The sequence below is a fragment of the Schistocerca americana genome, chromosome 5 (genome assembly GCF_021461395.2).
Source record: "Schistocerca americana isolate TAMUIC-IGC-003095 chromosome 5, iqSchAmer2.1, whole genome shotgun sequence".
In the NCBI taxonomy this organism is placed as follows: Eukaryota; Metazoa; Arthropoda; class Insecta; order Orthoptera; family Acrididae; genus Schistocerca; species Schistocerca americana.
The window spans coordinates 546828271-546855050 of NC_060123.1; the positions used below are offsets into that span (position 1 = coordinate 546828271).

General features: G+C 42.6%; 1 protein-coding gene across 2 annotated transcripts in view; it reads left to right on the forward strand.

Moving 5' to 3' along the window:
- LOC124615475 (venom dipeptidyl peptidase 4-like) overlaps positions 1 to 26780 on the forward strand; it is a 193087-nt gene that overhangs the window by 47986 nt on the left and 118321 nt on the right. For both annotated transcript variants that reach the window (XM_047143395.1, XM_047143396.1), the window contains exon 2: positions 3996 to 4158. In XM_047143395.1, coding sequence (XP_046999351.1) covers positions 4066 to 4158 — 93 coding nt within the window. In that variant the 5' untranslated portion in view covers positions 3996 to 4065. The remainder of the gene's footprint in view (positions 1 to 3995; positions 4159 to 26780) is intronic.

A 26780-nucleotide genomic window follows, 5' to 3' on the forward strand; every position in this document is an offset into this window, starting at 1 on the left:
AGACGCTATCCATTACTCTAAACCCCAGACACCATTCGTCTACTTAATCATATTATATTACGGCTTCCTAAAACCGTTAATCGTAGATAATTACGTTACTAATAGAAATTTAATTATAACAAATTGTACCAAGAACAATGCGTTTTTGGTGGATCTCCAGTGTGTCGCAATAATTCTTTTGCCTCGAATATGATGTTTCTCATAATTTTATTGGAACGAATCACACAACTAACAACGGGTTTTCCAGTGATTCTCAATTTGCTGGTACTCAGAAACGGCATATATACATATAGGCTTGAAATGAACGCCAATATGGCGCCTCACAACTCCGTACTGAAGGGAGACGGCGTGCGTGTGACGTAGTTGGCGTTGTGCCATCTCATTGGTCAACGCTCAGACGCACGCTCAGAATATCTGGCATGCCAGATATTGCTCTGCACGTTCGGAAAGACTCCCGAATGTGATATTCCACGCTATGACGTCAGAAACTCGGCACGCTCAACGCTCAACGTTCGGATGCACGGTCCGTGTGCCGACGGCTTAAGGCTGCTGTATGTTTTACCGTCCATCACGTCATCCGGTATCTGAAATCTCTTCCTTCCTCACTTCCTTTTCCTTTCTACATAACCTTCTGAAACTGTTTTTATCAGTCCGTCATTCTTTCTTAATATATGCCCAATCCATTTTTCCCCTTCTATTACATCTAGCAACTGTCCTTTCTCTCCCACTCTTCTCAGTGCCTCTTCATTTTTTACTCTCTCTGTCCAACTTTTTCTTTCCATCCTCCACCATGTCCACATCTCAAAAGCCTCCAGCCTTTCTCAGTCTTTCTTCCTCAAAGTCCATGTTTCAAAGCCATACAGAAGAACACTCCATACAAAACATTTTAGGAGTCTTTTCCTCCGTTCTCTGTCCAGACAGCTGTAGAAAATTATCCTTTTCTTATAAAATGCCATTGCTATCCATGTTTTAATTTCTGCGCTGCACGTCCAGTCGGTGTCTATCCTGCTTGCAACATACTTAAAATTTTGCACCTGTTCTAATATTTCTCCTTTCAGCATAATTTTTATTTCTTTATTTCCTCCTAGTGCCAATACTTTTGTTTTCTTTGTGTTAATTTTCATTTCATAGTTTTTCCGTTAGCTTCAATGGTGTTCACTGAATCCTGTAATTCTTTTTCCCTTGTGGCTAGAAGGACCATGTCACCAGCAAATCTCAAACACTCTACTCTTCTTCCTCCAATTTCTATTCCTTTGTCATCTAATGAGCACTCGTCGATCATATTTTCAAGTAGAGGTTGAAAAGGATAGGTGATAGACAGCATCCTTGTCTTACTCCTTTTCCAAAAAAAAAAAGTGTAACCCTGTAAAGAATAAACACTTCTATTGTGTATTAGACAAGTTGTTCACCTAGTGGTAAACTGGAAACTGATGAGTATCCACTTCAACACTGTCTTGCCATTACCTCAGACTGTTCTATTCGAATAGCCTTCATTCCTTCGGCTGTCTGTGTAGCAGTCAGTTCACATTAGTTTCCAGTACATTATGTGCATCTAGCAGAGTGTTTGGACACCCGATCATATTCATACCATATTATCTCCTATTGGGACAGAAGCAGGAGATTGAAATTGAAAAACCTGCTGTACTTGTAGCTCTGCATCAGGAGGGCTGTTCTAGTAGGACAAGAGCAACAAAAGGTGGCGTAGCTCAAGCTACAGTGGTGTATACGTTGCAAAGAAACTGGTGCCAACGCTAGTGTGTCACGACGTGAAAGACTCCGTGTCACATCGTACAGAGAAGATCAGCTCATATGCATACAGAGTAAGCGTCATAGGTCTCGTATTTCACTTGAAATTCGAGACGAGGTAAACAGTATGCCAGCAGCTCCAATCTCTGTCTCAGGAGTGCATCGTCGTCTCCGTGAATAAGGTGTAAAGGGTTGTACAGCGGCAAAAGAACCTTTATAACGCAAACAAAATAATGTGAATCGATTGCAATTGGCACAACTACGCAGAAATTGGAGCGTGCAGTAATGGCCCAAGCTATTAGTTACGGACGAATCTTAGTGTGAAATATTTGGAAGCCATCGTTAAATGTTAGTTCGTCGACTTCGTGTAGGACGTATGAAGAGTAGCGTGTGACGCCCACTGTTCAGCATGGTGGAGATTCGGTCATGGTGGGAAGACGTTTTGCGGATTACAAAGTAAGTGGTCACGTGATAGTGGAACATTAAAGAATGAAGACAATCACAGGATACTGATTAAAAAAGCCGTTCCATCTAGCAGGACAACGATCTCAAAGATGCTTCTAAATTATGGTGACAGTATGTCAACAAAAAAGAGAAATGTTGGGAACTACTGAAGAACATGATTTGGCCAAGTCAGCCACCTGACTTAAATCCCGTTGAACTCTTACAGGATGAACTTGACACGGAGTTCAGAAAGTGGAGGTCACCTAATGTTGAAGGTCTGTGGAATAATTTAGAGACGTGTTGGACAGCAGTATCATGCACAAACACAGCAGAATCTTAACTCCAGAAAGCGAAGAGTCTGTGCAGCTCTGAAGAGACTAAAATCTCAACCATATTTCATTGCACTTAACGAAAGAGAGAGAAAATATTTATTTTCCTGGTCTATTTAGTTTGTACGATGTGTCTGTACTTTTAAAGAAAGTGTATAGCAGTTTTAAACATGGCTGTCTCTCAGCAATCGTATATACGTATCAGCATACGAATCAAAGAGCCACCGGTTGCACATAACTGTTTGGTACATTTACCTAGGTTTCGACCCCTCTAAGGATGTCTTCATCAGAATGAAATTTTAAGAAACCGTGAAGCTACAATGGGAGAAAGCAATGATCGGATTTTCGAGCAGATATGCTCATGTCAAAAATTTTGAAGAGGACATCTTTAGAGGTTTTTGTTAAAAATTGAAACTCCTCCAGCTGTACTTAAGGTTTTACATTTATTTGGTTGCTAATTTTGACGTTGCGTCAACACCATCTTCAGGCCCATACACTTTGATGAAATCAATTGTGTGTGGCTCAGTACTAAAAGTCTGCGGTGAGACCAACACGTGCTCCACATGGATTGAGGGCAGTAACTGTAGGTTAGTAGTACTAACTACTGCCCGCCAGGAGGGTAGTAACTACAGGTTAGTAGTACTAATTACTGCGCGCCATCCATGTGGAGCACGTGTTGGTCTCACCGTGGACTTCTAGTACTCTGCCACACACAATTGATTTCATCAAAGTGTAAGGGCCTGAAGATGGTGTTGACGCAACGTCGGAACTAGTAGCCAAATAAATATAAAATCTTAATTACAGCTGGAGGAGTTTCAATTTTTAACAAAATTATACCAGTTGTGTCCCACCTTCATCCAATTTAAATATGGATGTACGAAGATCCTTAGACGTGTCAAAATCAAGGTCAAGGTACCGAACAGTTATTTGAACCGGTTGGTTGTGTGATATCTATTCTGAAAGTGTGTAGCTTTCCTCGCGGGTGATCAAAACTCTTGACCGGTAGTGTAGCTCCGACATGATGTTCTCACACCTATACAGACCACGACTGACACTTGTAACGTAATTAGGGCATTGAACAAGTGCCGTTCGTGGTCAAACTCAACAGTGCAATTTGCAGGTTTGGCTAGCATCTGCACTTATATTCAAGCATACTTGTTTTTGTACACTCCCTGAATGTTTTTCGAGGTGACAATTAAAACTGTAAGGCTAACATTCGAGATGTGATCCTCAGCACATGAGCAGCTTCTAGCAGGCGATCTCATGTTGGCCGCGCGGGATTAGCCGAGCGGTCTGAGGCGCGGCAGTCATGGACTGTGCGGCTGTTCCCTGCGGAGGTTCGTGTCCTCCCTCGGGCATGGGTGTGTGTGTGTTTGTCCTTAGGATAATTTAGGTTAAGTAGTGTGTAAGCTTAGGTACTGACGACCTTAGCAGTTAAGTCCCATAAGATTTCACACACATTTGAACATGTTGCAGAAAATCGCCTGGTCGCACGCCCTAGCCGTCGGCTGACATGGCCGTCTTCTAGCTGTGGGCGCCACGTGTTATGGGCAGCGAGCAACCGCGCCACTACCAGTCGAATCAGCAGCCACTGCCTGGGCCATCAACCAACAGCATGGAGGGACAAGAATTCAAGAAGGTGAGACCACCACATAGCATTAACTAACATCCCTTTACCCTTTGCTACAGATCGCGCTCCTACGTGAGTGTTATCCCTTTATGATCCAAATGCACAGTGTTCGTGCATATGCCAATTCAGATATCCCCATTGAACGAGTTTTTGCTGATAGGCTATGCATGAGCGTGAACTCGAACTGCACGAACAAAATTTCTGAGGTTTATCAGCGACATTTTTTGTATATCTTGGTGTATGGAACCCCCTTGTCTCTGGCTCCTCTTTGCAAAGTAATAATAACGTATTTATGATTTATTCGGTTTATTACTGCAGTTGCCTTTGTTTCGGCGAAAAAAACCTTCACAATAGTAAAAAAAAAAAAAAAAAAAAAACCTGTAACATACAGTTATTGTAAAATGGACGGATCTGGTTTCTCATAGACACCTCTGTACAAATGGAACAAATGGAAGTGCTGTGATATGGTTGCTGTCGCTGCAATAAACAGCACAGCAAAGCGCCGTTGCCCGCCGGAGTGGCCGAGCGGATCTAGGCGCTTCAGTCTGGAACCGCGCGATCGCTACGGTCGCAGGTTCGAATCCTGCCTCGGGCATGGATGTGTGTGATGTCCTTAGGTTGGTTAGGTTTAAGTAGTTCTAAGTTCTAGGGGATTGATGACCTCAGAAGTTAAGTCCCATAGTGCTTAGAGCCATTTGAACCATAGCGCCGTTGTGCAGCTCTACACTGCGGTCAGTGGATGCATACACAAGTATATGAGCTGCCCCCTGCCACCATGTTTTATGCAACCTGCAGCGCCCAAATGCCATGTACAAGATTTTCATATTCTCTCTCTCGCTACATGCAAACAAAAAAATGAACAGGACCTTTTTGTACGAAATTTAATGTAGTTAAATTCTGTGTTCGGCTCCGTCTTCACCTAAGGCCGTAGTTTTTGAATTATTCCAGAAAAAAGTGATCTTCACATGCGTTTCCTTGAATATCTCGAAAGCTGTAGCCTCCATCAAAAATGTACCCAGTACAAAATTTAACTACATTAAATTTCCTACAAAAAGGTCAGGTTCATTTTTTTCAGTAGTGCTAGCAGTACATGCATAACAAGAGAGAAGATATTAAAATCTTGAGCAACGTATTTGAAGGCATTGTGTGCAGTATAAACCCAGAGGTAGGGCCAGCTGAAATAAGTTGTATATTGGCCAACTCCTAATATTAGACCTGTCCATACTACTGTGTATCACTGTTGCAGTACAATTAACACTGCTGGACAAATTAACCCCAAATAGACCGAGCAGTACTGAATGCAAGCTTATTTGGTTGGCAGGTTGGTTTGGAGATTAAAGGGACTAAACTGAAATGTTATCAGTCCCAAAAGCTTGAGGACAAAGAATACAGTGAGCATTACTTTCGTCCACAGCAAGTTAATGAAGTTAATGAAACAATTTTGTTTACAAACGAAGCACACAGCACATACTGTAGACATATACACCATTCTGCAGAAATTTTTAATATAATACAGCTACAAAAAGTAATGGCAGCGCAAAAAAAAGAGAAATGTAATTAGTTTGGAACGAGGCACCAGAGACTACAGGTCTGTCAAATCAAAATATTCAGAAAATATCCGTGAACAACCTCATAAATTTTTTGTCGGTGTAGCTCTGGTTCGCTCTGTACAAGTACTGACCCAATGCGTTACCACTGTGGACGAGTCTTCTGTCACAATGACTTAATAGAGCGCGAGCTACGTAATTTTAGCCATTGAGTATTTCTTTGTGAAGTTTTATGAGTCCTCAGTACGGTAAATAAATGAACTGGTGCACAAAACTTAAGGACGGAAGTAACTCCCACATGATGTATGATTGTCAAGTAGCATAGCTCTGTACAACTTGGAGCATACGTGGAAAGAGCTGCTACAGTGTGTTGCGGCTGAGGTGACTGAAAGAAATGCAGTGAGACAAAGAAAAATGAAATTTTTATTGAAAAGCACTAATTACCCTGAAGTCACCATGCTTTATGGCGGTCCCCTGGACATTAAAAGAGGTGAGATATGGTTCTTAATAGAGTGAGTGATCATCAATGACGGCAGCGCATGCTCTGCAACGTCCTTCCATGCTGGTGAGGCTGCTAAGGAGTCCCACACGTGCACGATGGGATTTAAGTCGGTGGCAGGGCGGGGGGGGGGGGGGGGGGGGGGCGCAGGCCCGTCCGCTCGCTGAATATTTTTTCGACCCATGAGTAAATGCTGTTCGATACCATTGCGCTTGGTCATTCATAAAGATGAAGTCATGGCCGAGTGCAGATCTGAGAAGACGCATTTGGCGAAGGAGTGCAGTGTACAGTGTTAACAACAACGTTAATTAGTGACAGCACTGTTTTAAAAGATTTTTAGGTTAGTAAGTCAGTGCAACATTATGCCTCCCCACACCATAGCACCTGGACCACCAAAACCATCATGTTGGACATTGTTTACGTAATCTCATATGGTGAGAAGTGGGAACACATAATGTACGACGTTTTTGAGGTTTTGGCACGTTAGATAACATATGACTAAAATAAATCATATGCTTTGCACATTTGACGCATATGTTTATTCAGCAGGTCAAAGCCGAAACAGTCAGTACAACTGACGGTGACTAAAAACTAAACATTACCGAAGTAAGTGTTGCCAAATTTAGGGTTCTGTCACACGGATATACTGAAAGTTAGCTCGGACAAAGCCAGTCGTATCGTTCATGTTTCTCACTTCAGCCAAGCGAGGTTCTGTTATTGCTGTGGCCATGGGGTCACAGTTTGATCGTCGGTGAGCTACACGTCCTCATGTTAAAATGATTCCTTGGTCAACTAATACTTATTACAGTCTTTGTGCCGGCTAGGTGACAAATTACTGTGTAATTCGGTGATTTATAATACAAGACGGAAAAATGTCGAAACAGAAAAAGTGATTAATTTAGAGTAATGAAACTTCCAGGAGACATTTTTCTAGGTAACGTTGCAAGTTCACATGTTAATGTAAGCGTGAAATAAGCCATGGCAGATGTGCAGTGCTGCTATCAACATTAGTAACCGGCGTAACCGCCAGAATGTTGAATGCAAGCATGCTAACGTGTATGCCTTGTGTCGAACCGATACCGAATCTCATTTTGTGGGATGGAGTTCCTTGCCTCTTGTCCTTGATTGGTCAATACAGAGACGGTTACTGCTGTTTGTGGATGTCGCTGGAGTTCTCGTCCGGTGATGTCCCATATGTGCTCGACTGGGGACAGATTTGGTGATCGAACAGGTCAAGGCAACATACCGACACCCTGTAGACCTGTGGAGCTTGTTGGTTTATGACAGCGACCTGTGGGCTTGCGTCATACTGTTCGAAAACTCCCCATGGAACGCTGTTAATGAATGGCAGCACAACAGGTCGAAACACCAGACTGACGTACAAATTTTCATTCAAGGTACGTGAGATAACCGCGAAAATGCTCCGGTTGTCATGCGAAATCGCACGCAACACCGTAACTGCAGATTGGCACCGAGACAGAACCAGCTTTCATCAGAAAACACAACAGACCTCCACTCTGCCATGCAATAAACTTTCGCTTGACACTACGGAAATCGTAACTGATGGCGGTTCGGAGTAGGCGGAATGCACTCTATAGGCGTCTGAATCGTAGCTGTCCTTGACGTAACCGATTTGTTACAATTTGTTGTGTGACTGTGATGCCAACTGCTGTTCAAATCACTGTTGCGAATGCAGTACGATGCTCGAAGTCCATACGCCAAACACGATGATCTTCCCTCTCGGTAGTGCCATGTGGCCGTCAGGAGCCCAGTCATCTTGCGACAGCACATTCCTCTGACCAAAGTGGCCAGCAGTCATGTGCTATATTCCTGCCAAGTCTTTCTACAATATCGTAGAAAAATCATACAGCTTCTATAGCCCTATTACACGACGTTATTCAAACCCAATGAGGTGTTGATAATGGCGTCTTTGTCGCCGCAGAGGCATTCTTGACTAACAGCAACTCACCACGTCGAATTTCGAAGTTAACTAACTCTCAGTACCGTTAGAGCATGTACGAGGGTTATCCCAAAAATAAGGTCTCCTACTTTTTTTTATAAGTGCATAACCTGTTTATTTCCACAATGGTTTACATCAGTTTACAGCTTGAGCATTTAGCTATTTTTCGACATAATCACCATTTCTGTCGATGCATTTTTGTAGACGCTGTGGCAGTTTTTGTGCGCCCATGTCATACCTGCTCGCCGCCAAGCTGTTCAGAAAGTTATGAACCTCTTCTTTCACCTCGTCGTCGGAGCTGAATCGCTTTCCGGCCAAATGTTCTTTTAACTTAGGAAACAGATGATAATCGCTAGGCCCCAAGTCAGGACTACAGGGAGGGTGGGTGATTATGTTCCACTGAAACTGTTGCAGAAGAGCAATGATTTGCCGAACGATGTATGGGCGAGCGTTGTCATGGAAAATGTGTACGACCTTGCTCAACATTCCTCTTCTCCGGTTCTGAATTGCCTGTTTGAGTTTTTTCAGAGTCTTACAGTACCAGTCTGCGTTAATTGTGGTCCCAGTGGGCATAAAGTCGACCAACAATACCCCTTTCCGATCACAAAACACGGTTGTCATGACTTTTCCGGCAGACTGTGTGTTGTGTACATAGTTCCGCGTAGTCAGCGCATACACAACTTTCCCACTAGAGCGCGCCCCACTAAACACAACAACGCAGGCGCAGCGCTCGTCCGTCTCCACACTATGAGATGGCGCTGCCTTAGAGACGGACCAAATTCTGCTTCCGCCGATCCGCGTATTAATATGTAATGCAGCCAATGAGATTGCTGCTAACGTAGAACCTTTTCTCGTCGCGGATCACACTCGCGCAGTGATACCTGAACGTGCGAGGTATTATAACGAGTGTACAGACCTCCAGTTAGTCAGTCTGCACCAGTCTGCTTTAGTCTGTAATCAAGCTTCAGTCTGCACCTAAGAAGAGTATCATATTCCTGTACACAGCCATGAAGAGAAATGTATAGACACTTTGTCAAGTATCAGAGATATGGAGTATGAGATTAACGTACCAAGACCAAAGGAACTTCACCACCGAGCGAGGTGGCGCAGTGGTTAGACATTGGACTCACATTCGGGAGGACAACGGTTCAATCCCGCGTCCGGCCATCCTGATTTAGGTTTTCTGTGATTTCCCTAAATCACTCCAGGCAAATGCCGGGATGGTTCCTCTGAAAGGGCACGGCCGTCTTCCTTCCCCATTCTTCCCTAATCCGATGAGACCGATGACCTTGCTGTCTGGTCTCCTTCCCCAAAACAACCCAACCCAAAGGAACTTCAGATTGTCAATTGTAAACAGCATCCAGAACCAAGTTAAGTTATTTTTATACTTGTCATTATTTGAATAAACGTGTTTGAAAATTAACCAAGTTCTGTTTAAAGTTGGTCGCCGTCAATCTGCTACTCTAAGCGTGCAAGTGGCATTTCTATCGTCTGACCTAACGGCAGAAGATAAACACGCCACGATAAGACCAGGAGACATATTGCTGACACTCGCCTACTTCGTTAGAGCGACAAGTCAAATAATCTGATGGTGTGTGTACCGAAGGTCTTACAGTACGCACACCACACTGTGTTTGTTTGAATTTCCGCGGTTTTGGCGAAGAAAGATGCCGCCACGGGCGTGATTGTTGCTTGGTCTCAGGTGTAAAGTGGTATGCCCAGGTTTCGTCACCCGTGACAGTTTAGAGTACAGAAACAGCATGGCTGCGAGCTGGTATGACATGGGCATACAAAAATTGCCACAGCGTCTACAAAAATGCATCGACAGAAATGGTGATTACGTCGAAAAATAGCTAAATATTCAAGCTGTAAACTGATGTAAACCATTGTAGAAATAAACAAGTCTATGTACTTATAAAAATAGGAGACCTTACTTTTGGGTTTATCCTCGTATTTAAAGCAAACTTGGTCAGCATCCTCATGCGACTGACGCGAAACTGGAATAGACATCAGCTTTCAGATGTAGAAACACTCCTACAACTGTCGTTTCTGTCACACAACTCCTTCTTAGTGTTGCGATTATTCTTTCGCCGGTGTATGAAAGGAAGTAGCTCATATAGTGTCGGTTCATATTCCACTAAAATTTATGTATAAGATATTATTTCAACTACATCTGCGTATGTATGCTAATGCTAGACATTAAAAAATTATCACACTAAATATGTATACGTATGTCAGCACCATGCACACCAAATTATATTATTTGATGAGGATAAAAGGATTTCAGAATTAGCTCAGATCATCTAGAGGAATGAAAAATATGTATATCTGATATGGTTCAACTTATATACGTAAATGTAAACAAAGTATAGATCACAGGTGTGTAACTAGATATACAGGGTAGTTACCACTGGGGAAATGCGGTGGCGTAGACGTGATTTTTACGCCGATATTAAAAGCTATTCCCTAAACCAAGAGGAAATTTGCCTATTCGCTGAAGCAGCTAAATTTCGGCATAAATGTAAGTAGGAGTCGTGAGCGTCCAGAAATATTTATTCGACAAGTGCCAATACGAGAAAGCTGCTATTTTTCGTATAATTAACTCTGTGCGTCTGAAACGTGTCATCTCTCAAGAACTCGTAGGAAGTACACAAAACTTATTGTATCTTAGACTACTGGCAGTTACTTTATGTTTTTTGAGACAGATTACTTTGACACCTAAAGACCAAACTTAGTTCAATGGTACATGTAATTTCTATATCTTTTTATATTAATCCACAGTCTGAAATAATATCCTTACCTGATTAAACCCAAGGTATCCAATGAGTTATAAAATGTGGATAAAAATATTCGAAATATATTTCCTCTTATTCCATTAATATTGGATCAACACCGAAAATTCAGAAGCTGAAAAATAGGAAACTCAGAACGACTGAGAAACTTCTGTTGGATATCAACAACAATAACCAATAAAGAATGCCACATTAATTGACGCATCCGAGCAATAATAAACTTAACTATTGTCGGCCTTCTACTGCAATTTCCATCGTCTGTGGTAAAGTGATAAAAAATCCTCCAATTTGACACATGTTACATTTATTAATGTTCCTCGATGTGATGAAACAGGGAACAAATTTTAAAAAGACGTTTGTTCTACTTTGATGGTGTCTATGTTATTTTCACTGCTTGCGAAAAGGAATGTTAAAAACCGAACGGTTAAAACCGATATCACGTATTTTTCGGCATTTGTTTGGTCTCATTTATAACAGGTGCTTTTTTTTATTAATAACGGAGTAAAAAACCGAAACATCAATTAGCCAATGGCTGCAGTGCTAAAATTTTTCGTTTTTAAGTAAACCTATTTTTTTAAAAAAAGAAGTAACTGTTATTCCTAAAATTTGTGTTGGTTTCAGATACTGAATTACAGTGGTGTCACCGCAAGGCACCACGCTTGCTAGATTGTAGGCTTCAAATCGGCCGCGGTCCGTGAGTACACATCGGACACGCTAGCCCATACTGTCGACGCTAGCAGACCGAGCGCTACCACTCGGCTGTTCTTACGAGACAAGCTAGCGCTCTGGCCAGTTCTACAGCCGACTTTCATAGGAATGGTTCACTTGTTATGTTGTTGTTGTTGTCTTCAGTTCTGAGACTGGTTTGATGCAGCTCTCCATGCTACTCTATCCTGTGCAAGCTTCTTCATCTCCCAGTACCTACTGCAACCTACATCTTTCTGAATCTGCTTGGTGTATTCATCTCTTGGTCTCCCTCTACGATTTTTACCCTCCACGCTGCCCTCCAATACTAAATTGGTGATCCCTTGATGCCTCAGAACATGTCCTACCAACCGATCCCTTCTTCTAGTCAAGTTGTGCCACAAACTTCTCTTCTCCCCAATCCTATTCAAAACCTCCTCATTAGTTATGTGATATACCCATCTAATCTTCAGCATTCTTCTGTAGCACCACATTTCGAAAGCTTCTATTCTCTTCTTGTCCAAACTATTTATCGTCCATGTTTCACTTCCATACATGGCTACACTCCATACAAATACTTTCAGAAACGACTTCCTGACAAAATGGCTCTGAGCACTATGCGACTCAACTTCTGAGGTCATTAGTCGCCTAGAACTTAGAACTAATTAAACCTAACTAACCTAAGGACATCACACACATCCATGCCCGGGGCAGGATTCGAACCTGCGACCGTAGCGGTCGCTCGGCTCCAGACTGTAGCGCCCAGAATCGCACGGCCACTCCGGCCGGCACTTCCTGACACTTAAATCTACACTCGATGTTAACAAATTTTTCTTCTTCAGAAACGCTTTCCTTGCCATTGCCAGTCTACATTTTATATCCTCTCTACTTCGACCATCATCAGTTATTTTGCTCCCCAAATAGCAAAGCTCCTTTACTACTTTAAGTGTCTCATTTCCTAATCTAATTCCCTCAGCGTCACCCGACTAAATTCGACTACATTCCATTATTCTCGTTTTGCTTTTGTTGATGTTCATCTTATATCCTCCTTTCAAGACACTATCCATTCCGTTCAACTGCTCTTCCAAGTCCTTTGCTGTCTCTGACAGAATTACAATGTCATCGGCGAACCTCAAAGTTTTTATTTCTTCTCCATGGATTTTAATACCTACTCCGAACTTTTCTTTTGTTCCCTTCACTGATTGCATAATATACAGATTGAAAAACATCGGGGAGAGGCTACAACCCTGTCTCACTCCCTTCCCAACCACTGCTTCCCTTTCATGCCCCTCGACTCTTATAACTGCCATTTGGTTTCTATACAAATTGTAAATAGCCTTTCGCTCCCTATATTTTACCACTGCCACCTTCAGAATTTAAAAGAGAGTATCCCAGTCAACATTGTCAAAAGCTATCTCTAAGTCTACAAATGCTATAAACGTAGGTTTGCCTTTCCTTAATCTAGCTTCTAAGATAAGCCGTAGGGTCAGTATTGCCTCACGTGTTCAAATATTTCTACGAAATCCAAACTGATCTTCCCCAAGGTCGGCTTCTACCAGTTTTTCCATTCATCTGTAAAGAATTCGCATCAGTATTTTGCAGCTGTGACTTATTAAACTGATACTTTAGTAATTTTCACATCTGTCAATATCTGGTTTCTTTGGGATTGGAATTATTATATTCTTCTTGAAGTCTGAGGGTATTTCGCTGGTCTCATACATCTTGCTCACCAGATGGTAGAGTTTTGTCAGGACTGGCTCTCCCAAGGCCGTCAGTAGTTCTATTGGAATGTTATCTACTCCTGGGGCCTTGTTCGACTTAGATCTATCAGTGCTCTGTCAAACTCTTCACGCAGTATCATGTCTCCCATTTCATCTTCATCTACATTTTCTTCCATTTCCATAATATTGTCCTCAAGTACATCGCCCCTGTATAGACCCTCTATATACTCCTTCCACATTTCTGCTTTCCCTTCTTTGCTTAGAACTGGGTTTCCATCTGAGCTCTTGATATTCATACAAGTGGTTCTCTTTTCTCCAAAGGTCTCTTTAATTTTCCTGTAGGCAGTATCTATCTTACCGCTAGTGAGATAAGCCTCTACATCCTTACATTTATCCTCTAGCCATCCCTGCTTAGCCATTTTGCACTTCCTGTAGATCTCATTTTTGAGACGTTTGTATTCCTTTTTGCCTGCTTCATTTACTGCATTTTTATATTTTCTCCTTTCATCAATTAAATTCAATATTTCTTCTGTTACCCAAGGATTTCTACTAGCCCTCGTCTTTTTACCTACTTGATCCTCGGCTGCCTTCACTACTTCATCCCTCAAAGCTACCCATTCTTCTTCTACTGTATTTCTTTCCCCTATTCCTGCCATTTGTTCCCTTACGCTCTCCCTGAAACTCTCTACAACCTCTGGTTCTTTCAGTTTAACCAGGTCCTATCTCCTTAAATTCCCACCTTTTTGCAGTTTCTTCAGTTTCAATCTACAGTTCATAACCAATAGATTGTGGTCAGAGTCCACATCTGCCCCTGGAAATGTCTTAGAATTTAAAACCTGTTTCCTAAATCTCTGTCTTACTATTATATAATCTATCTGAAATCTGCCAGTGTCTCCAGGTTTCTTCCATGTATACAACCTTCTTTTATGATTCTTGAACCAAGTGTTAGCAATGATCAAGTTGTGCTCTGTGCAAAATTCTACCAGGCGGCTTCCTCTTTCATTTCTTACCCCCAATCCATATTCACCTACTACGTTTCCTTGTCCCCCTTTTCCTACTACCGAATTCCAGTCACCCATGACTATTAAATTTTCGTCTCCCTTCACAATCTGAATAATTTCTTTTATTTCATCATACATTTCTTCAATTTCTTCGTCATCTGCAGAGCTAGTTGGCATATAAACTTGTACTACTGTAGTAGGCATGGGCTTCGTGTCTATCTTGGCCACAATAATGCGTTCACTATGCTGTTTGTAGTAGCTTACCCGCATTCCTATTTTTTATTCATTATTAAACCTACTCCTGCATTGCCCCTATTTGACTTTGTATTTATAACCCTGTATTCGCCTGAGCAAAAGTCTTGTTCCTCCTGCCACCGAACTTCACTAATTCCCACTTTGTCTAACTTCAACCTATCCATTTCCCTTTTTAAATTTTCTAACCTACCTGCCCGATTAAGGGATCTGACATTCCACGCTCCGATCCGTAGAACGCCAGTTTTCTTTCTCCTGATAACGACGTCCTCTTGAGTAGTCCCCGCCCGGAGATCCGAATGGGGGACTATTTTACCTCCGGAATATTTTACCCAAGAGGACGCCATCATCATTAACCATACAGTAAAGCTGCATGCCCTCGGGAAAATTACGGCTGTAGTTTCCCCTTGCTTTCAACCGTTCGCAGTACCAGCACAGCATGGCCGTTTTGGTTAGTGTTACAAGGCCAGATCAGTCAATCATCCAGACTGTTGCCCCTGCAACTACTGAAAAGGCTGCTGCCCCTCTTCAGGAACCACGCATTTGTCTGGCCTCTCAACAGATACCCCTCCGTTGTGGTTGCACCTGCGGTACGGCTATCTGTATCGCTGAGGCACGCAAGCCTCCCTCCCCACCAACGGCAAGGTCCATGGTTCATGGATAGCTTCAGAGATCTCATTTTCAGACACGCTAGTCAGCATAGCCTTCAGCTATGTCAGTAGCTACGACCTAGCCAGGCGCCACATATATTTTAGGCATTGACAATTGATCTATATGTGTGAAACAATCAGAATTGTAAAGAAGTATTCGCAGTTCAGTGTATAACTGCACTTGTAAATATTATTGTACAAAGTCAAGATCGATGTTTACCGCTGAAGCTGAATTAAAGCTAAGTATTTAATTGTATTCCTGTCTACTAACTTTCTAATCACCGAAGATGTTCCAGATACATCCCGTCAAGTATAGTTCATTGATCCTCACGTCAGCCTACGTGATCAACGCGTGCAATTAATGGCCACACCTCGTGATCAGACTCAGAGTCAAACTGCGTGACTCAGCCGGGTCACCCTTTTTCCAGGAGGCCCATAGTTCCGCCTCATACATAACAATTATTATAGAAAATGGAAAAAGTGAGCAGTGCTACTTCAGTAACAATGCAGACAGAAACGGGCAAGCAACACATGACAGGAGGATTGGTACAGCACTGCTGAGACAGTAGTACGCTGCTGTTGTACGTCGCGGCTTAGGGTACGTGTGTACGAGCAGTGAGCAAGGTTTGCCGCCACGTGATCTGTACGGTAGTTTCTCGCTGTCGTCCCCGGGCATCCGTTGTACTGCAAAATGGAACCAACCCTAGTCTGGAAACATTTTTACGAAGTGACGTAGCAGTGAAGTACACTGCTTCATTGCTTTTAAAGACAAGATTTATCTGCAATTTCCATCAAATAATCAAAGAGGAAGGCAGTTATGGTACAAGTAAAAAATTAAATGCTTAACAAAAATTCATACACAGTATACAACAAAAATTAAAAGCAGATCTGTTCCTGTGTCCACACCACATTCGTTTAACTATTTGTAGCCCTTGAAGAATTAACACGAAAAACAGAGTTCTTCAGCCTTAGTTTTCAATCTTTAGCACTGTTTGTAATGTCCAAACAGTGGTATGTCAACAGTGATTTTTTGTAATGTTCAACCACTTATCAAATTTCGAGAAAAGCAGTGAACGACTGACGGACTAAGTTTTCTTTCTTCTACCTATTTCATTTAATGTTTTGCTTATATGTGTCCTGAAACTGAGAGAGTCAAAATTTTTCAATCTTTGTTCGATTTCTATGTTTATTACTGGAAATAATAGGAGTATAGAACGGAAAATCGATTACTTCAGGAACCGGTTATTTTGAGCGGCTCTAACAGTCACGTTAAACTGGCGTGGGAAAAAAAAAAGATATAACAAAAACCGATTGTTTCTGCGATAACCGCCATCCCCACTTCACATATGATTAAATTACTGCGTTTATTGCTTTACTAATATTAAAAGTGTTCTTTCAACCACCGACGGAAAATTCAGTTAGCTTTATTGCTTTACTGAAATTACAGCGAATTAATACGATTAAATGAATACCCTTAGCTGCATACAGGTGTTGATATACGTCAACGGGGACAATTGAAAATGTGTGCCAAGACCAGGACCCATACCCGGGATATCCTGCTTACATGGCAGACAATCTTCTTTTTGCCACATTTTGTTCTATATCGTTCGTTGAATTTGTTCCTGGTGGAGGTCCGATGACACCCATTCAGGGTGTTCGTTGATCCGCTCACTCAGGTTTTTTTGTTACTGAAGGTAGCTAAACCCTCTGACCGAACACGCTGAGCTACCGTGCCGGCATTTCTCATTTTGTTCGTTATAGTTTGTTCCATTTGTTCGGAGCGGACGACCTATGACGTCTGTTTAAGTTCTTCGTTGATCCATTCACTCAGTGTTTTTATTGCAGAGGGCAGCTAACCATCTGACCGAACACGCTCAGCTACCGTGCCGGCATCAAAATGGTTCAAATGGCTCTGAGCACTATGGGACTCAACTGCTGAGGTCATTAGTCCCCTAGAACTTAGAACTAGTTAAACCTAACTAACCTAAAGACATCACAAACATCCATGCCCGAGGCAGGATTCGAACCTGCGACCGTAGCGGTCTTGCGGTTCCAGACTGCAGCGCCTTTAACCGCACGGCCACTTTGGCCATGCCGGCATCAATCTGAGCCACCGAGGACTCAGAGGAGAGTGCGACTACAAGGACTTACTTTTGTGGCGGTGTTCGTAGCTACAAACACTTGGCTGTAGAAATGGCTTACGAAGTCACCGCCACACTTTTAATAGCGGGCCGACCGGTCCGCTGGAACAGTGAACAGAAAGATGAAAGCCCAAACACTCAGATTAAATAAAAGTCGGTACTTATCTTTATTCATGAAGATACAGAAACACAGTAGTGAACTCGGTGTCTACAGAAATCTGTCTAGTTCGAGTCGGAGCGGCTAGGTCAGCGTCGGCTGACGACAAACAACAACTCTGCTGCGATGAACACACAACTGACTAGCAAGTACACAATTCGGTGGCGAGTATACAACTGAGCGGCGAATACAGAACTGTCCTAGCGCTCGCGACTCCTGCGCTTAAGAACCCAGAAGCCAGCGGTGGCGCGCGCAGACTTGCGGCGATTTGCTGTCTCGCTGGCGCTGCTTATGCGGACGGCGTCCGGACTTTGATACTGCCAACCTTTTGGCAGCGGGCTCGGTTGGCATTACTGGCTAGGATACAACACTTACCTCTCGCACGTCTCCCGTGAGACCCATATTCCCAACTTATTGTCCAGCACTACATTCGTAGTGTCCCTGCCCATTACACTCATTATTCGCGGCTGTACCGATTCCCGTAAGAGTTCAGGCAATGTGTGTGCATCCGCACAGAAGATGGTCAAATAGCCGGTGAGCCTTATATATGTGATGTCCGAAAGAACAGATACATCATCATATATTTATTGCTTTATTTTCATGCTTTCCATTTTTTTGGTGCTAGTAAAACTAAATTTGAACTAAATATGTCGTGAATGCTATTTTTTGTGTTGGTTTGGCCAGAGTACGACTGGATGAACGAGATGAATGTGGGAACTCTCCCAAAACCACCCTCGAACTGGCCAGTAGAATTTTAGCCGTGTAGGTCTGACCCAAGGCGCTCCGTGTCGTTTGTAACATTACTGTGCAACCGTGACACTTGGACTGCAGAATTCGTAGCTCTACGAAAGTATGTGGCACGATGTCGCAGTCCATAGAGCGAGCGTTTTCCATTTTTCTAGTGCAGAAAATGGTATCTTCATATTCCTTAGATGATGTACAGATGTACCCACCTACAGTTCTTGAGAGTCGCTACAATAGCACTGCCACGTAAAACTGGATGTTCAATCAGCAAGCTGACACAGATTTTCTTCGTCCACGGACAAACGAAAAACCAGTATTGTGATTCCGTTGTGCAGCAAAGGAAGGGGACATCCGAGAAGGAAGTGGGGACGGCTGAATGGCACGTACACCGTAGTCATGTTAACGTTGTACTGGAAATTGGAGTCAGAATCTGCGCGCCAGGGTATTGGACTGACCTCCTTCTGCAACCGATAAGGGCTGTAATAGCAAGTAATAGGGAAAAGATTGAGGACATTACTTCGACACGATACTGTAAAGGTTCACACGAAACTTATCTGCAGAGAAGCGCTGGAAACACGACAACACCATGGAATCTGCACGACTTTCCATTAAATGTGTGATAGCAAAAAAGAATTCGCCCTCCCCCTCACCCCATCAGCCCTGCCCCCTTTCGGGCGCCTTTTGTAGCAGTCCAAGTATGACAGCGATGCACGCCACACACATATCAACATAATACAAATGCAAATCAGACGCCAATGACTAACACAGAAGTATTTGTAGACGCACGGAACGGTACGGATGTCTGGTGAAATCGATAGTTATGTGTTGTCTGTGTATCTCAACAAGTTTTTAGAAATATTTCATCATAACAGAGCAGACTGGGAAAAAAAGCACGTTCGCTACTGAGGGGCTATTTCGCAACGGAAGACATTAAATACGTGAACAATACACTGGCATGCAAAACTTTAGGACGAAAGTAACTTTCGCGCGATATGTCACTACCAGGAAACACGGCTCGATGAAACTTGTATTATACAGAGAAAGAGCTTAGTCCACGCTATGAAACGTGCTCCCATGCTCGCCACAGGACTTCTCGATTACGAATGAAAAAATACGTGTTTCAGTGTGTTTAGAAATTCAGCCCCTAAGGGGGTGAGATGTTTTATAAAAATATTTCATAATGAAAGCATTTTTGAAGCTAAAGCTACGAAAATTTGAATTTGGCTTATCAGTTAGAAATAAAAAATATGCATCTCACTGTTTTTGGAAATTCAACCCTTTGAGGTGATGAAATAGGGGTTGAAACGTTGTATAAAAATATTTCATTTTGGAAGCATTTTTAAAGCTATATCTTTGAAAATTTGTGCTTGGCTTGTCGGTTCGAAATGAAAAAGTACATGTTTTACTGTTTGGGAAATTCAACCCCTAAGGGGGTGAAACAGGGCCAGAATTATTCACCGACACATAATCGCCCAGCGCAAAGCGCTAAGGATAGAATTTGAAATCTGGAGAGGGTGTTGATCTTATAGTGTAGGCATCGTTTAAGAATGGATTATTCGAAATTCCACTCCTAAGGGTATGAAATAGGGGATGAAAGACATTTCAACATAAGTCTCTACTAAGGCAATTTTAAAGTATAACTATGAAAACTGATATTTGGTTTCTCAGTCAAAAATTAAAAAAATACGTGTTTCAGTATTTTTGGAAATTCAACCACAAAGGGGGTAAAACACTTGGTGAAAGTTTCTTTGAAAATAAATCATTATTAAGGAAACTACTGATGCATATTTAACTCTACAGCTATAAAAATTGGTATTTGACTTGTCGATCAGAAATAAAAAATATACTTGTTTCAGTATTTTTGGAAATTCAACCCGCTAAGAGTGTGAAAGTTTTACAAAATTATTTCATTATGAAAGCATTTCCAAAACTAAATCAAGGAAAATTCGAATTTTGCTTCTCTGTTGGAAATAAAAAATATATGTTTCACTGCTTTTGGAAATTTAACCCCTAAGGGAGTTAAACAGGAGATGCAAATTTTTAGGAAAATATTTATTTATATTAAGAAATTAAAACCCTAATCTATGAAAATTGATATTTCGCCTCTCGGTTATATACAAATAAACATTTTAAGGTAGAAAAGTTCTATGGGAAATCTCCAGAAGAATGCAAAAGGTATGATGAACAAAAAATGTGGACTCCAGCTACTAGAATCACTTTTTGGTCAGAAGTACATTCTGAAAGCAGCGGGCGCTAAGCTAGTCTAAATATACATGTACATCTATACTCTGCAAACCACTGTGAAGTGTATGGCAGAGGGAGCGTCCTATTGTACCAGTTTTTAGGGTTTTTTCCCCGTTCATCTCACGTATGGAGCGTGGGAAGAATGTTTGTTTAAATGCCTCCGTGCTTGCTGTAAGTAATCTAATCTTGTAACCACGATCCATACGGGAGCGATACGTAGGGGGTTGTAGTGTATTCCTAGAGTCATCATTTCAAGCTGGTTCTTGAAACTGTATAGTTAGGCTTTCTCGGGATAGTTTATGTCTATCTTCAAGAGCCTGCCAGTTCTGTTTCTTTGGTCTGTCTGTGAGACTTTCCCACGGATCAGACAAAGCTGTGACCATTCGTGCTGCCCTTCTCTGAATACGATCTGTATCCATTTTTAGTCTATCTGGTACGGGTGCCACACACTTGAGCAAAGTTCTAGAACGGCTTTCACGATGATTTATAAGCAATCATCTTTATAGACTAATTGCATTTCCGTAGTGTTCTACCAACAAATCAAAGTCTACTACCTGCTTTACCTACGACTGAGACTATGTGCTCATTCCATTTTGTATACCCACAAAGTGTTAAACCCAGGTATTTGTAAGAGTCGACCGATTCCAACTGTGAGCCCTTGATATTATAATTATAGGATATCACGATAATTTTGTTTTGTAAAGTGCACAATTTTAGATTTCTCAACATTTAAAGCAAGTTACCAACTGTCGCACTAGTTCGAAATATTATCAAGATCTGACTGGATATCAGTGCAGCTTCTTTCAGACAATATTTCATTACAGATGACTGCAACATATGCAAAAAGTCTGAGTTTATTATTGATATAGTCCGCATGGTTTTTAATATATGATATGAACAGCGAGGGACCCAACGCAGTTCCCTGGTGCACACTCGAAGTTACTTCTACGTCCGTTAATGACTCTTCTTTCAGCATAACGGAGGTCAATATTCCGAGACCCAAAGAGTCAAGAGTGTGCCGAGAATACAAATTTCAGGCACTACTTCATGTCACGGACAATGCAGTGGCCGACGGCCTTCTCACAACGACCCAGAGTAGTGGCGTTGTTGTACAGTTGTCAGTGCTAACGGACAAGCAACGTTGCCTGAAATAACCGCAGAAATCAGTGTGGTACGTACGATGAGCGTATCCGTTTGGACAGTGCGGCGAAATAGAGCATAGCAGCAGACCATCGGCGTCAGTGTATTTGCTAACAGCACGACTTCGCCAGCAGCGCATCTCCCGGATAGTGACCATATCGACTGGACGCTAGACTACTGGAAAACCGTGGCCTGGTCAGATGAGTCCCGATTTCAGTTCGTAAGAGCTGATGGTAGGGTCCAAGTGTGGCGCTCACGAGGCTGTAGATCCAAGTTGTCAACAAGTCACTGTGCAAACTGTGGTGGCTCCATAATGGTGTGGGCTGTGCATGGAATGGACTGGGTCCTCTGGTCCAACTGAATTACTTGGAGACCATTTGCAGCCAGCCATTCATGACCTTCATGTTCCCAAAAAACGAAGAATTTTTTATGGATGACAGTGTGCCATGTCACCGGGCCACAATTGTTCGCAACTGATTTGAAGAACATTATGAACACTTCGAGCGAGTTTTTGGCCATTCAGATCGCCCGACGTGAATCCTATCGAACATTTATGGAACATAATCGAGAGGTCAGTTCGTACACAAAATGCTGTAACGGCTAACTTTCGTAATTATGGACGGCTATATAGGCAGCATGGCTCAGTATTTCTGCAGGGGACTTTCAACGACTTGTTAAGACCATGCCACGTCGAGTTGCTGCACTACATGCGGCAAGAGGAGGTACGACGCGATGTTAGGAGGTGAACCATGACTTTTGCCACGTTAGTGTACTGCGGTCGTAAAGGGTGACGGTGAATACTCAGAGTTTTTGGAGGTAACAAACGTAGCCAGACGTGATTATACACTGTCACTTTAGGTGTATAACAGCTACAGAGAGTATTTCATCAGGGACACACTGGATGGGTGGGATTGTGGAATTTGAGTTGGCGTCTGGAAATATCAACAATCTGTGTTTTGTCGATTATAGTATCCCCATTGCGGGAAGTGTGAAAGAACTTAGAGACCTGTCCTTCAGACTGAAGACTGCTCTTTTAAATTTTGATCTAGAGATAAACAAGAAAAAGTCCAAACTAATAGTTATTAATCGACAAGTTTTAAATAATATCCAGCTTACGGGTTGCGTAAAGGTAGTGAATGATAGTGTATATCTTGGATCTCTGATCAGAGACGCAGGAAACTGACAAAGAAACAAAGGACGAATGGTCTTTGGACGAACCAGACATTATCCAAAACAACGAAGATGCGAGTGGTGGAATCATATGTGTTCTCTATATTCTAGTACGGCTGCGAGACCTGGATCGCGAAAGCTAGTGGCAAGACCCGGATTGATGCCTCCGAGGGCTGGTGTGGGAGGAAGATGTTACGCCTAGAATGGATAGAAAGAAGAACGAGAGTTCCCGTTATAGAAGAACAAGAAATTTGTCTTCGCCTGTCAGTTGAAGCTACTTCCAGATCCTTGGGCACATTTGAGAAGAGAAGGGGATAATTTAGAAAGACTGTCTTGCAAGGCAAAATCGAAGGCATAAGAGTAGCAAGCAAAAGAAGATTACCGGCGTACCTCTTCACATTATATTAAGAGCTGGCGATCGCTGTGGGTGGAGACGTCTATTCGAAGATGCTGTTACTTCAGTAATAAACGAAGAAATGTACTCAGCGGTGAGTGAATCAACTAATGATGATGATCACCAAAATAGAATTTTTTCTCCGTTTGACTGATTTTCCTTTGGAATCACACGATACACGAATTCTCTGTGATGTTACAACCTACAGTACCTCTGTACTGACGTCTGTAAGATAGAACAGTCAGTTACAATGTTCGCTTACAGGAGTGCAAGATAGAAAAGGATCGTAAAACCTCCGGTAAATTATATTATAAGATAGACAGCCGGAAATAGCCAATGTTGCCGGACGGCAGCCGTAAAGCACTCCAACTGGTGCGCCTAATTACCTCTAATTGTGCAGCCTGACACCCCTGACCTGAGTAATTGACGCCTACACGTGCCCGGAGCAAACGCTTCGGGACACACAGCACTTAAAAGGTTTACATGGACGACCGACATGTTCACGCAACGGCTTGGCCGTATTGCGACGTTCTATACTAGCAAACTTCCATTCATAATGACGACTTCTGCTATCCTGAGAGATACTCTGCAGTCCTGCTCTGTAAATGCATATAAATGACTCACTTCACGGACTGTGCGGCCCTACCGCCCGAGGTTCGAGTCCTCCCTCGGGCATGGGCGTGTGTGTTGTTCTTAGCATAAGTTAGTGTAAGTAGTGTGTAAGTCTATGGACCCATGACCTCAGCAGTTTGGTCCCTTAGGTATTCATACGCATCTGAACAATTTTTTGACTCACTTCTTTGTTTATAACCAGTGAAGATAGTCTACTTACTAGAAGAAGCCGAGCGTGAACCAGCATAATTTGGCAATCGGATGTTCCTGACACTTGAAAACAGAAAGTCATCAGCATTTTATGCTTCTCATCATAGTTTCTACCGAGCGAGGTGGCGCAGTGGTTAGACACTGGACTCGCATTCGGGAGGACGACGGTTCAATCCCGCGTCCAGCCATCCGGATTTAGGTTTTCCGTGATTTCCCTAAATCATTCCAGGCAAATGCGGGGATGGTTCCACTGAAAGGGCACGGCCGACTTCCTTCCCTAATCCGATGAGACCGATGACCACGCTGTCTGGTCTCCTTCCCCAAAACAACCAATCAACCATTCATTGTTTCTAGTTACATAAAGGGTTTCTACAAAGTACCACTATCATTTCAGAAAATCATAACTAGTAAACTATTTGATACAGAATGGTGGTAGGTTGTAAAACGTTTAGCAGTTCTCAACCTCTTTCCCCCAACGCGCTTCGCAGAAGTAAAAATGTCGTGTGACTAGGACCTCCTGTCGGGTAGACCGTTCGCCGGTTGCAAGTCATTCGACTTAACGCCACTTTGGCGACTTGCGCGTCGATGGGGATGAAATGATGATGATTAGGACAACATCCAATCCCTGAGCGGAGAAAATCTCCGACCCAGCAGGTAATCGAACCCGGTCCCTTGGGATTGACATTCTGTCGCACTGACCACTTTTTTTTATGGTTCTCATTTTGTTCGACTTTGTTCGTTGCATTTTGTTCGGTGCGGATGTCCCATGACACCCGTTCAAGTTCAGCGTTGAGCCGTTGACTCAGTTTTTTTTATTACAGAGGGCAGCTAACCCTCTGACCGAACACGCTGAGTTACCCTGCCTGCTACCACTCACCTACCGGGGGCGGACTTCCCAGACGTTAATCACGCGAATTGCAGTAAGCGTCAACTCTCCGAAAGTGTGATGTAAGTGTTTACGCCTTTTGCGTAGACATGCAAATAGTCGAAGCAGTGCAGCCAAACGATCGTCCTCTGCGTTAAGCATTAGTGTTTTCCTTGCTGGCCTAAACAGATGCTGACAGTGACTACCTGAAAAAGCCCCTGTTTTCAGATGAAGCTTCGTTTCACATATGTGAACCGCCACAGGATCCATTAGGGGCTCTGAAAACCCATGCAACACGTGAACACATCCGTGATATTCTGAAACTTAAATGTTTCGTGTGCACGGTTTTGTGATTGGCTCACTTTTCTGCGCAGGAAAAAAGGAAAAAAAACATAAGGGGAAATGGCTAGTGTGTGAACATGTTGCAACAGTTCCTGTCGGCACAAATCGAAGTACCGTAGCCGTTCATCATCTTCAGCATGATGGCCGATCCCCACACTGTAATGTGCTGAATGACACATTTGCTGATAGATGAACGGATGATGTTGGCCCTATCGCATGGGCCCCACGCTCTCCTAGTATCTCGCCATTAGAGTTCTTACGCCAATGACTGCGTTTTCACAACCTCAAATCTATCAAAAGAAAAAAAAAAACTGTAGAAAATGGCGGAAACTCACAGCCGTCCGCAGCGTCATGTGATTCTAAGATCAGTCAGTATACTGAAGCATGGGCCAAAAAACATCGTGTGCTTCTGTCCCTTAGGCACAACACTCTCCCCCAGTTTCTTTAATTGCCTTAAGAAATTTGCTGTGTAGTTTATTCCTTGGTGGAAAATTTTTAATTTTCTGTTACTGTAACCAGTCTGTGACATTGCTACTCTCCGCGCACGAACCAGTTAAGCAACCACAGCTGTTGATGCTGCAATGCTGATCCCCGCAAGGACAGAACTCAAATCGTGCCTTGAAGTTATATGACTAAGTAGAGGAGCTCCCAAAGAAATTCGGCATAACAGAAAAAATCTTTGAGAGCTGCTAAAAATTCATATCAGACAACAATGCTCTGTCTCTTACAGTTTCCTAGCTATCAGTTTTTGTAATCATAGCGGGACTTTATGAACACAATTTAATATTCACGTTCAGTTCATACCTATGGAATTATTTTCTGGGGAACAAATACACAAAATATGAATGCAGTTTTCGTACTACAGAAAAGGGTCATTAGATTTACAATCAAAACAAGTGACCAAACTCATTGCAAAGATCTTAAAACCTTGGAGATTTTAACTACACCAGTGAGTACATTCACCAGACTGTTGTGTATACCAAAAATTATCTTGATATTACTGAATCAACAGCCGTCCATTACCTTGGACGAGATGTAGGCTCAACGTCAATTTGCAAGCAAATGAACAGAAAATTAAAAAATGTACAACAAATTACCTAAGGCGATTAAAGAAATTGGGGAGAGTGTTTTGCCTAAGGGACAGAATCACACGATGTTTTTTGGTCCTTGCTTCAGTCTACTGGCCGATTTTAGAATCACATGAAAGAATGCACGCTGCAGACCGACATAAGCAGTTTCCGCCATTTTCTACAGTTTTTCCTTTTGTTAGACATGAGGCTGTTCTTATCACAGTATTTGTAGATATTTCGCTTTCTACCCATTTAAGTGGTATAGAACATATTAAAGCTGTTTGGAAGACCCTGAGGCGGCAAAAGTCGTGGGATATCTCCTAATATCGTGTCGAACCTCCTTTTACCCGGCGGAGTGTAGTAACTCAAAGTGGTATGAACAGAACAAGTCGTTGGAAGTCCCCTGTAGAAACGTTGAGCCATGCTGCCTCTTTAG